The sequence below is a fragment of the Falco peregrinus genome, chromosome 2, assembly GCF_023634155.1.
Source record: "Falco peregrinus isolate bFalPer1 chromosome 2, bFalPer1.pri, whole genome shotgun sequence".
NCBI classification, from domain to species: domain Eukaryota; kingdom Metazoa; phylum Chordata; class Aves; order Falconiformes; family Falconidae; genus Falco; species Falco peregrinus.
Genome location: NC_073722.1, coordinates 112,494,308 through 112,507,216, shown reverse-complemented (window position 1 = coordinate 112,507,216; position 12,909 = coordinate 112,494,308). Strand labels below are relative to the sequence as shown.

At 41.9% G+C, this 12,909-nt stretch overlaps 1 protein-coding gene across 6 annotated transcripts in view; it reads right to left on the bottom strand.

The window, feature by feature from the left end:
* The window catches only part of SGSM2 (small G protein signaling modulator 2), a 61,591-nt gene that overhangs the window by 19,342 nt on the left and 29,340 nt on the right, over positions 1-12,909 (bottom strand). For 4 of the 6 annotated variants that reach the window (XM_055796549.1, XM_055796552.1, XM_055796551.1 and 1 more), the window contains exons 4-11: positions 8,834-8,995; positions 5,805-5,872; positions 5,173-5,318; positions 4,626-4,760; positions 3,863-3,987; positions 2,776-2,843; positions 1,010-1,173; positions 338-467 (exon numbers count right to left, since the gene is read on the bottom strand). In XM_055796549.1, the coding sequence (XP_055652524.1) occupies positions 338-467; positions 1,010-1,173; positions 2,776-2,843; positions 3,863-3,987; positions 4,626-4,760; positions 5,173-5,318; positions 5,805-5,872; positions 8,834-8,995 (998 nt within the window). The remainder of the gene's footprint in view (positions 1-337; positions 468-1,009; positions 1,174-2,775; positions 2,844-3,862; positions 3,988-4,625; positions 4,761-5,172; positions 5,319-5,804; positions 5,873-8,833; positions 8,996-12,909) is intronic. The other 2 variants (XM_055796550.1, XM_055796554.1) reach the window with 1 other exon arrangement.

Genomic DNA, 12,909 nt, shown 5'->3' with positions numbered 1-12,909 from the left:
AAACTTACTCTGCAAAACACAGAGTAAATATAAACAAGATTCCCCACCTCAACTCCATTGCTGCTAAGATAACAAGTTTCACTGCATTAAGGAAACCTACAGTAAGCTGTACCTGTTGATCAGTTATCATACAGCAAAATTTTGCGATAGGTATACCCCCCCCCCCCCCGCCAAAAAAAAAAAAAAAAAGAACCAAACAAAAAAACACCAAACCTGGCTTGTCTATTACCTTCAGTTACTTCCCAGGATGTTACTTCACGGTTTTCTTGGGTTTTTGTTTTGTTTAGTTTTTTGTTTTTTTTTTTTTTTTTAAACAAAGCAGAACAAAGGCACTTACTGTTATCATGCTTGTGTCCTGGATAGATAATTCTGAACACATAGTCTATAGAAGTGTCTTCAGCGGGCATTTCCTCTAGGTCCACTGATTTGTTGCTGTTTCGTTTTCGAAGCTTTGGAAATACCTTACCCTAGAGAAAATAATGATTTCATACATTCAACTGTAAATGACTAACAGAGCACAACAAACTAAGTACTTCAGACATTTGACATCTTGCACCTTAAAACTAAAAACTTTCAATGTTAGGAGGAGGTGAGGGAGAAAACAAGAGAATCATATGGTGGTTTAGGGGTACTTAAATTTTCTGTGTACTTAAAACATAGCTTTTTCTTGTAATCCATGGGAGTTGGGCACCAGCTTCTTCAATAATCCAAGCCTCTGACAGCAAGTACATCCCAGTCCATTTGAGTCTCAGTCCCTAACATTTGGTTTCATATTTTGATACAATATCAGATTCCAGTTCATTGCTCAATCAGGTAATAAAGGTATGCACAGTTTTTATAGACTATCTGTGTAAGAATCAAATTGGACTAAACACAGTTATTTTGCCTCCCACTTTACTATAAAGCAACTGGAAATCAATGCCCAAAATCTGTGGAGCTGGATGCTGGTTGAACAAAGACATTAAGACCATCCCTACCTACTACAAGTAGCTCTCAGAAAAGGCAGTACCTTGCCCTGTTGCGACCAAAGTGGTGGTTCCAGCTGGCCACGAGGCAGAAGGCCATTTTCCAGGCAGGAAAGAAATGCAAGGAGGTGACCTCCTTGGGGGAAGTGCAGTGGAGGTTTCTGAGTTCCATCCTGACTCACCAAGACTAATGTCCATCTGCTTTCTGCTGCAAAGAAGGACAAGGGGAGTCCACACTGTTACATCAGAACCTCTATTTTTTGCTCTTCTAAGTAAATTTTATTTGTGATCATGCCCAAGTAGATAAATAAACCTCTGTAAGTCACAGTACAATCTAAGGATGGATGATTTCAGTCCTTTAGTCCTAAAGAATACAAGCAAACTATGACAGGCCTCATGCAGAAACATTTAAAGTGATTCTGAACACTAATATAATAAAGAAGTAAACTAAGTCTCTGGTGTATGACATAACTTGACAAAGCACACAAAATTTTGAATGGAAACAACCTAATGGATATAGCCAGAGGCTGTCAGCTTTATTCTTGTGCAGATTAGCAAGTCACATTCCCTATTAGGAATTTTTCTCATCTACCTTCACTGTCCCTAGAAATTTACCACAAATAAGGAAAATCATCCTGGGCTCTGGATACTCTCTTAAGCATAATCATCAGCATCTTTTACAACTTTCAGAAGAATAGAAGTGAATTAGGTTTTTAATTTCCTTTTCCAAAACTGAATGAATAAGGCATCTGGAGCCACGTGGGTAAAGGCTCCTGATACTGAAACAGCTTTCTCAGTGAAGAACAAACGCTGTCGCGTTTCACATCTGTCATTTAATTCCCCTTTTCCTAAGGAACTGCCTCAAAGCAGACTGGTGATGCATCCGACCAGTCAGTGAAATACTGGACAGGCACAAAGTGTCCTGGGGAGGCTAACGGACCTGAATTAGCATTGAAATTGTCAGCCTCTACCAGCTAAGATTCTAGATTCTAAGATTCTAGACTCATCCCCGTATGTCCATAACTACTCAGAAGCATTAATGACACTAAGGGAGGAAAAGCAATCATTCAAGTGGCTCTCCTGCTTATGTATTTTAAAGCAATGTATATAAACTGTCTTCTAAAACACGTTCTTAGTTCAAAAGATCCTTTAGCCCAACTGTAACTCAAATGAGACTCCAAATAAAATTTCTAAATGTTCTTTGTCTTTGCTCTGTGACTTTGACTTAAGGCTTGTGCTAAGGAAAGCAGTGGGAAAGACATTTTGTTCCCAGTTCCTCACCCTACATTGAGCAGAATGGGCTACTGAGAACTGGATGGCAAGAGGGTGACAGAGGGTGGCTCTGAGTACATGCACTCCCTTTCTACAGGTTGATGATCTCACCATAGACATGGCTGGCAGACCTGCTTTTTTTTCCTCCCTCTCCTTTTTTGTAATGGTGGAGGCCCATGCTTATAAAGCCAAAGCTTCTATGTTTCATACCTGCTGCTGACAGTTCCCTGTAAGTGCTGTTCTGCACAGATGCTCAGAAAAAACAGCACACAGAAAAAACAAAGAACATAGAAAGCAACTGAAAACTGGAGCGGTGTTAGGCAGAGTTCTTACCAGGCCTTTTAGTGACAAAATCAGAAGAAGAAATACAGCGTGCCTCCTTTTGCAATAAACCCAGAAGAAGAAATACAGCGTGCCTCCTTTTGCAATAAACCCTAACAGGCACCACATAAAACGGCAGCAGCACTGGCAGCATTAACATTCACCTGGCAGAAAGGGGCTTTGGGAATGCCCCCGTGAGAAGAAGGTTTATGCTTACGTTGCTGATGGCAGTGAATGCAGACAATCTGGCTGAGTGGTACTATTAATGCGTAGTCCCAGTAAACACTAGTAGGGAAGGAAAAAGTGCAGGAAACATTATTTTTATTTCCATATTCAGAAGTGCTTGCAGTTCCAAGTACCCAATAAAGAGACTCTGCTAAGTTAATAACTGCTTGTTAAATCTGGTCAATTAATGTGAATTCATAGTCAAGTAAAAGGCAAAGGAGCTAGCTGTCCACAGTGGATATATCTGGCACCAGCCTTTCCACAACTTCCCTTTCCCTCTTCACCTCCCCTTCCTCCCCACTGCTCCATACCAGATTACAACAACGCTCTAGCTAAGATTAAAATGCCTGGGGCACAGACTCTGTAACGGTCTTGTAGCTGGGTTTCAGGACAGCTGGGTTCAGTTCTGTCTTGCACATGTGATTTATGGGCAGCAGCATGTAAATCCGTTGGGGCTCAAGCTTGCAGATGAAACACTGAAATTGGCTCCAAACCCTTCTGAGAACAACCTCCACAGAGTTTAGCAATAACAGTAAGGGTAGAGGGTTTCATTAATGTTCTGTTATAGAACACACATGAAAATTTAGGAAAACAATGGTGTGGATTAAGCGTTTGAGACGTACCTGCCTGGTTCAAGACTTTACCTGTCTTTCTACTGAAGCAGAATGCCAAATTAGATTAATAACTGATCTAACGAAAGACAATTGATGTTGCAGGTCTCTCTTTTTGAGGCGGAAATCAGCCATGTTTGCTAAGTGATTTGTGACCCTTGGAAGGGAGGCACTAGAATTTTAATGATGAAAGGCAGCGTTGAGCCTTTTCTCCTGAACACCTGGAAAAGCAGGCTTTTGTTTTCCTTTCGAAAAGGCCTTATATCCAAGCACATTGCAGGACCTTTGGAAAGTTGCTTAGTCTGTGGCAAAACAGGAACAGAACTCAGGCTGTCTGACACCTCAACTTACGTACTATTCAGAAGCCCTTCAGTTAAATCAGTCTTGTTACATTTATGACATTGTGCCAAGTATACAAGAAATAAACACTGTGAATGCTTCTGATCTTTTCCTGGATGCGATGACTACCTTTTCTCCAGCTCTGAGTCTCCAAGGGTTCCATTCATCAGCTGATTTGGAGTCCATTTTAATGTCAAACTATCTGCTGACTGATGAAGGGACAGATACCCAGGAATTGCCTCCAAGTCATCTTTCTGTTCACAAAAGCAACAAACAGACAGTCTAGGTGACTCAAATGCACAACTGTAATTGTCATGCTCCAGTCTTCCTATGCCGCACAAGTTCGAGAGCAGGGTATTATCTAGGAACTGCTGAGGGAAACCTTAAGACCAAAAGTACTGCTATCAGAAAGAGGGGGAAAAGCACAGTACAGTCACTGGGTTTATGAAATACAGTCCAGTACATTTGTTCCTACCTATAGGCCCACTTCACAGTTCACATTGGTCAGGCAGTGAAAGCATTTGTCATGTCTTAATCTACCTCGGCTTTCTCCTGAACACCTGGAAAAGCAGGCTTTTGTTTTCCTTTTGAAAAGGCCTTATATCCAAGCACATTGCAGGACCTTTGGAAAGTTGCTTAGTCTGTGGCAAAACAGGAACAGAACTCAGGCTGTCTGACACCTCAACTTACGTACTATTCAGAAGCCCTTCAGTTAAATCAGTCTTGTTACATTTATGACATTGTGCCAAGTGGGAAGGCAGCACTGTCCTGAGAACAAGACAACAAGCGAGTACTTGACAAGCCCAAGTTATATTCTTACCTATACTACTGACTTCTCAAGGCACAGCCAGGCATCAGCAGCATGTATTGGCCCAAAACTCAAGTTACTCACCGGCTGGACTAAGACATTGTTTTTCCCATACAAAAGGTGTGTTCGGGAATTCTGGTGCAAAGACTCCACGTACTCTCTTGCTGAGGCAGCAAAGCGATCTTCTGACGTGCTTCCGCTTGAATGTCGTTTCCGGATCTAGCACACACACAAACACAATGAAGGTAGATCAGGCAGGACAGGAATGACTGTACTGGCAGGCCAATAAAACAGGAACAGTTCCATTTAGACCAATCTCTGTGGAGTAGAACTTCTGCAGCCAGAATACCTTGCAGAGAAACGACCTGCACTCTTACTCACCCCTGACGAAGGCAACTTGTGAACTACCTGGTCAGATCACAAGTGTCAAAAGCCACAGAATTTAGTCCTGAATCTCAAACTTTTTTACATACAGATAAAGAGGACATTTGGGTCCATCTTTCTGTGATAAAGGCTTCATTACAGAAGAGAAAAGAAAGGTTGTTCTAGATTCAAGATCTCTCCCTCCTGGGGTTCTTTTTGTTATTGATCCATGCCTTAACTCAGAAATAGCTACACAGTAAATACCTACTCCCAGGGCTGGGCGCTTTGAAGGAGAGTCTTGACGGCCATGTACTCCATGAATCCGGTGTCGTTGAACGAGCTCATCTGCTGAAGGGTCTGTCCAATAGTGATCTGCTGTTTTTAGCTTGGTGTACTCCAGAGCACAGGGTCCAACTAAGAAAACAGCCCAAGAGAGAAAACTTCTGAGTCACTTCAAAAACATATTTAGTCTTACCCTGCTGGCCAAGTACTGAATATCAATGATCACTTAATGATCCTACAGCATCAACGCATAATATAGACAATAAATATACAATAACATATCAGGTCCTATTTTCTAAGGCTGTATAACAACATTTCTGTAGGACACGTTCCTGTCATAGCAGCATTAGTAGTTACCATCTGCTAGCAAGCACCTAGTAAAAAGCTATTCCCATTCTGTTCTCTGATCCAACTAATAATTAACAATAAAAACAGATGAGCAGTCTCTACTGCTCTCATAAGCAACAAAACAACATCTTCTACGCTGCTCTGTTATGAATAGTTAAACTACATGGTAGAGATAAAGATCACCTTTTGCAACACTATCATAATACAAAATGTTTTAAGAAACAATTTATTTTCTTCAGCATAAGAAGAAACAACTTTGCAAGAACTCACCTAGAAGAGAAGCCAGTATCGGGCCACAAACGGGATCTGCCAGTAAAGCTTCTTTTTCGTAATATTTACTAGGAATAAAAGGCCAGAGCCCAGTTAAAAACACCGGTTGTTATTTTTAAAAGCTTTTATGCCTCCTAGTAGCACGAGTCTATTGACTTTAAAAATATCACATTACTGTTTACCAGAAAGTATGCCAAAGGAAGCAGAAGAGATAAGGGAAGAGAAGCTAGCCAGGCTGCTATTAACCTGACAATTCCTTCAGCATTTGTTGTGGCCACCCAGTAGTCCAGTGGGAGTCAACTGTGTATGCGGGGGAAGTGTGACTACTGAAGTCACATTCCCGGTCAGACTTCTTACTTAATAGAAACTGAGGCCAAACACTCATTTCAAAAGCAAATTCAGACAATTAAATTACTTATATAAAAGGGAAGATTAAAGACTTTAGGGTTCCAAGTTTTACCAAGGCTGAAAATGGGATCTAGGCTGTACATCCGTAGTGCTGTGCATGTGCTGAAGCAGAACACATTTTCAAAGCTTTGGTTTAGTTATATTCTAACACAAAAATTCCAGCAAAAGAATTTTGCCATGATTATTAAATACACCCTTTCACACAATGGGCCAATAAGAAAACTGTCATGTAAACAGACAGGACCAAAGGGATCCAAACCACATGTATTTCCTGAATCTGACAGGCAGAGGAAAAGCAGTTGCTAGGATTACCTAGAAATCACTGATGTGTGCATCTCCACCAAAAATTCTAATGCAGCTTGACTGGCTCATCTACTCATCTCATAAAGAAGAAACATTGTGTTGGGTTTGCAGGTAAAGAAGGCTTTTACAACGTGGTATGTCCTAAACTACTTTTAAAGATCATTAAAACATATCATAAGAAAGCTCCGGAGAAATTAATTTAGTCTAATTTGGACATTTGCTATAGAATTAGATCATTTCTTAAACTGTATCAATAACATTGACCAGATCTCCATGAAGCATAAAAGGAGCCTAGAACAGCCAGTTCAATAAAACTACACTCCAGACTTCTATATTTAGCAAGATGACCACCACCCCTACTTTGGATCCATATTCTGCCCTTGATCAGCTGTGTAATCTCAGGCAAGTCACTTCCTCTCAGATGCTCATTCTGCCTCATCTATTTTTGAACTGAGTTCTTGAGAGGCAGGAGCTTGCCTTTTGCTAAATGTGTTTACCCAGTATATTTGATTTGGGGCTTTGGGCACTAATGCAATATGGAGACAAACAATAACACTCTGAGCAATTTTGTCAGTTTTCCACGGAGACCAAGAGATCCACACATTCTTAAACATCTCTTCCATCTGTGAGGAATAATCTTGAAACACTGTAAAGAACAATGAACTACTACAAATAGCAGCTCTCTCAATGACCCCAAAGTCTTCCCATCACAGCAGGCAAAGCTGACTTATAAAAATCACATAGCCAAAAAATCAAAACACTCAAATTTCTTGAACTGTCACTATCCTCTGCTGTCTCTTCCACTAGGTGGGGCTCAAACTCTAAAGCACCTTCCCTTCCTCAAGAACAGAAGAACTGAAGGACTTCAACACGGAGCATTTGAGCAGTAATGTCACTAAAATGCATGAGAACAAGCCTTCTGAACAGGTCAATTTTATTCACTAAGTCAGGTTCTCAAAACCACACACCGGCAATAAGGGCCTGATCCTAACTCATTTGAATGGATGGAGAAGGCAGTATGGTGAACATCTACAATACACAGTTAACGGAACAACTGAGATGGAACTCTCCTGACATGTCTCCAGGTGAATTATGTGGGGACAAAAATTAAGAAGCCCTTGTATCCACGTATCAGCAGACATACTGATAAACTGGACTAAAATGCTTTCATTAACTGTGTCTCTGGGACACAGCCAAACCCCCCACCACCTTCCATCCCCTTGCTTTCTCCTGCAAGCAGCTCTTAAAACAAACTGGCACTTAGATATCCCAGAGCAACAGTTATGTTTGAACAGCACAAAGACCTTTCTTCCATTCTCTTTCTCTTTAGTGGCAAGATAGATCATGAAAATAAAGCTGTTGACAAAGAAAACAGTAATGCAAACTTGGAAAATACTGTGAAAATAAGTTCCTCTGTGCTAGCTCTCTTCCTTGTTCCAACGCATAGGCTCTGGAAGCCAAGACTGTGTCCCCCCAGTGCATAATTATGAGAGCACCACTGTGAACAAACTGCAGTGGCAGTGGGTACAGACATACCTTTCTGGGACCACATCAAGCTTTAGGGTTCCTACCTTTCTCTTCTTATGGGTAATTGGCCCCAGTGTGCCCCATAATTCTTCTTTATCAGTTATGGGCGGGTAGGAAGAGTAAGAGTTAAGAACCACCTCTTAGGAAACAAAGCTAATGCTGGACAGTAGGAAGCAATGACAGAATAGAGGACTTGTCTTTTCCTCTTAAAGAGTCCCTGTGGATTACATCCATAAAGCATGGAGGGTCTTCTCCACTTTTGCAAGGAAAGATTCACTTTACACAAAGTTTGGCTTTTCTAAAAAGGAAATATGATTCAAAGAACCTGTTTTCACAGCCCTAAGGATCTATGTCATTAACTCCTCCTGTTCTAAACTCATTTCCCCTTCTTTCACCTACAAAGGGCATTTTCCTCCGTGACATGCTGAAGCTTGAAAGGATTATTTTCAAGCAATGTAAGTGAATTAAGCACTCCTGGCCTATTAGAAGACATTTCTACTCTGTTAAGATCTAGGTCCCATTAGAATGTAGGCACCTAATATACTTCAAGTTAGTTTTTTAGCTGATTTCTGGAAAGCTGTATGGCTGTTAGCATTTTTTTTGTAGGTCTGAAACACTGACAATGTTTCAAAACAAAAGTACATTTTTTTTCTAAATGCCTGTGCAACTGCTTTTCTTCTTACCAGAACTCCGCACCACAGAAGTCTGAGGAAGACTTTTGATGAAATTCCTTGTTACAGATAGCTGAACACATCAGTCAAACATCCCTGTGCTTCTGATTCCTTCCTTACCTGCAGTTATCGACAATATACTGCACAATCTTGTCGAGCACTTTCTCAATCAACGCTGTCCGAACCCATATGTGTTTGATGGCCTGAGGTGTCAGGACAGGGGTTTTGCCTGTGGTTGATCCCTGCCTCTTGAGGGGTTCCTGCCCATTTGGCTGATTTTTCCTGAAAAAGAAGATGAAGTAAAAGTAGTCAGAATTCAGACTCTTTTTCTCAAAGGAAGGCCTCCAGTGAAAGACTGCGTGGAGAGGTGCTGGAATCCACAGCACGTATCTGACAAATGTGTATCTGTACACTAGCTGTCTACGTTACTACCTTACAACTACAATGAGTTAGTACTCACTACCACTGGGGTGTGGAGTTTTAGTCAGTCCATCATCAGGAGTTTTCTGAAAATCAAGGCTCTAATGATTTAAATGCCTCAGTTCCGAGTTATGAATAGGAGAAGTCTGTAAAGATTATCTAATTCACAGAGACATGCTAAACAAGCTCTAAAAAAAGCCCCCAGCAGGCCTGTATTGGGTATCTTGGGCTAGGCAGTCACCTGCCAAAAAAACCTTTTCTGCTTCTGGAGCTTTACAAAAAACCCAACATTTGAACTCCTCCCAAACTCCCACATACTAGGCTGAAACGAATAGGCTGTAAATCTGTTGCAGACCATATATGCCAAAAGAACGAAAAAACAACAAAATGCAAAATGCAGCAGAATGTAAGTAGCACCTGAGGAACAGAGGTTTGCTTCTTAACAAACAAAGCTTCACAGTTAGTTGGGAGAGCCACAGGAAGGATAGTAAAAAGACTCGTTTCCCAGCTTTGTCTGGTGCCTTCACGCTGAAGCTAGCCATGAGCCCAGGGAGGCACACAGCTGTTTCAGCACCAGGTATTCCCACCGAGACCAGAAGCATGGAGTAGGATTTGAGAGAACACAGGCAGAGCTTTGCCATGCCATCATCAGGCAATCCTTGCACACAGGCCCATCTTTTCGTTCTCTCTGTAAAACACCATATATAGCTACAGCACAGTCTGTGCTAGCGCCTTGGCAGTGAGATCCTATCTGCTACCACCTACAGAATGCCAACAAGACAACCAAGAGATAAGTGACATCGAACTGAGAAACTAGGACTATAGCAAATGAGCATCCAAAGCCAGCTGGGAGCTTGCTTACAGCCAAGACCCCCTGCTTGTTCCTACAGCATAAGCCAGCACAGCAACAGGTCCACCTCAGAAATGAGGAGCTTAATGCTGCCTTTTAGTGGCAGGATGGCGAGCTGGTTATACAAAGCAGAATCACCTCCCGAGTGCAGCTGTAAACAAGAATGTGGGGGCTGCTCAGCACGGTGGTCTCTGAACCATGTGGGAAGTTGTCATTCCTCTCTGTGGAGTTATCTGCTGCCCAGAAAATCTACTTGACCCCAGTCCAATGAGGAATAGTGGCACGCTGTGTGCCAGGCACACTGTGGGAAGGTGTTTTGCTGCATGAACAGGATGGTATTTTTCTGTGTAGATCCCAGTACACCATGCTTCCTGCCATGCCACTGCATAGCTTCACGTGGTTGGAGCTGCAATTTGCATTGTGCCAAGGAGCAGTTTTGTGCCTTCTCAGCACAACACACGTGCCCTTTACCCATGCTGGGTGTCCCGCCACAGTGAGCATCCACTGAGTACTTGTGTCCAAAATACATTTTCATTCTGATAACAGTGCTCCCTCCATTTCTCCAGTGGCACTCACAAATTATCACTTGTCACCATTGAGATAATTAATGGCCTGTACAGGTTTGGAACCAGAGACTGATTTTGAAGCTGGACATGCTGCCTAGGACTTTCATTTTCTAAAAGGTGATCCACAAAAAGGAAAACAGGTTTGTTCTCTCCATTTCTTTCCTGCTGCCTAGCAAAGTAGCTGAAACTTGAATTTGTGTTGCCTTCCTCCCTCCCTGCTAGCTTTGCCTGCAGAACAAGTTATGCAAGACGACGACACTGCTCCATGTTGAACACCTAACATACAGAATTGTGCATTGTGACTTGTTGCTGCAAGGTGGTACCAGCCACACAGAGTCTCCTGTGACAGCACTGGTGGGGCACTGCCCCAAATCCGCTCTCCCTAAAATACATACTGCAACTAAGCCACATGTCCATAGCCTAGCTGGTAGTGAAGCTGTGCCTCTGCCACAGCATGGGATGACATCCTGTGATGGGTCCACATTCCTGCATCGGGTAATATGATGCAGTTGCAGGAGAAAGGTGAACTCTGAAGCTGAGCACTGGGAGAGCTTCCTACTTCTGCACAGTACTGCAGGTTTGCCTTGGCTCTCCATACGCTGTATAGGGCTGACAGGGGAAGAATAATCCTCTTAATCCCTTTCCCAGAAAATTTTCCCCTTAAAATAGCAGAAAAAAAGGGTTCATTTTTGTCCTAAAGAGGAGAGAAACCCTTACGTCTTCAACAATCTGCAATAGAAAATCCACGTTCTCAAATTATCCTGTTCTTTGACAGCACTCAGGTCCCCTTTCAGGAAAGTGTTTGATGACAGAGTAAAGTATGTTAGTTCGGTGCTGTTTTGAGTGAGATCTGTAATTCCTCTCTGCATTTACACAGTGCCTAGTCCTCCATTAGGCCATGACAACACCTCTACAAGGCAAGACACATGCAGTCACAGTCACAGGTCAAGAAATAGACGACACCACTGACATCAGAGGAATTCAAATGTGCTTAATTTCATCCTAAACAAGGTCCTTCTTAAGCCTCAGGAGCAATTACACTGCTACAACATTCTGTCTCATCTCATATGTTCAATGAAGCAAGTCCACCCCCTGCAGTATTTCCTAATAGAATCTCTCTGCTGTGCGTATTTTCTACAGGACTTAAAACTTGTGGTTGTTAAATAGCTGAAAAACACACAAAATTTCTCCAAGAGAAACCACAGAATTTAAGTTCATTTGCTCCTTCTTGTTAGAAGACACAGCCAAAGGTCTCTGGTGGTTAGAGCAGGGCTCATGTGGGCTCTTAACTGAGGAGAAAGGCTGGTGAATTTTCAGTAGAAAACATCCTTCTTCCCAACATTTAAAACACTAAAATTAATAAAATCTCAGTCTATATCAGTAGGCACACAATTAAAAATTATACGAAAAATAGGTACATACCTGTTTAAAAACTACATAACAAGAAGCTACATATTAAGTCTGATAATTAGAAGTCTAATAATGATAAATGCCAGAAAATTACACAGGAATCTAAGTAAAAGTGATAATTTAAACAATATTAAGACTTCAAAGCAACACAATTCACAAAGCAAGTTGATCAAGAGGCTAAAAGCTCCTACAATGGACAAAGAGCTCTTAAGGTTCAGCAGCACCACTGCACTACTGCTATGAACGAGAAAAAATACTCCTGTCCTGAGTTTACAAGACGAGACACTCATCCCACAGGCTCACACACTGTGATTCAGTCAGCAGAACCACATGGAAAATTTTAATTGTACCACTCACCACTAGCAAGAAGTTTAGACTTTCAGCAGACTCAGATGCTTGACTCCAGCACAAATTCAGTTGTGTTCAAGTTCAGTGCGTACTTAATTTCTTTCCTATAATCAGTCTCTCACTGCTGACCACCTCTTCTTTAGTTCGTCCTTCCTCCTATCATTCTTTGCCTCCACTGACTTAACTATTTCTACCATAATACCCACAAATCTTCTGTTACTGGTTTGGCAACAAACACACCAGAACAGATTTTCCAGTAAATCTGTTCTTCAGTTCCTCTTGCCACCCACATCCCTTCCCACCAACAGTCCAAACTGGTCCACTGTACCCTGACTATGAGCACTCTCTAAAATCACCAGTTATTATTCACTTCTGTTGTTTTGTGTGGGCTGGACGTGCTGATCCACTACACTGAGAAGCCAAATGGAACAGCAAAGACCTAATTCCCAACCTCTGTTCCTTTGCTAGCCATCAGCTTGATCTAACAAAAACATATGCCTTACAGTTGTGGACACTAAAGAGACAAAGCTTTAACAAACATGGCCAAGATAGACCCCTTTGCATTTACCAAGCAGTCTCTGTATCCTCTCCATGCTGCACAC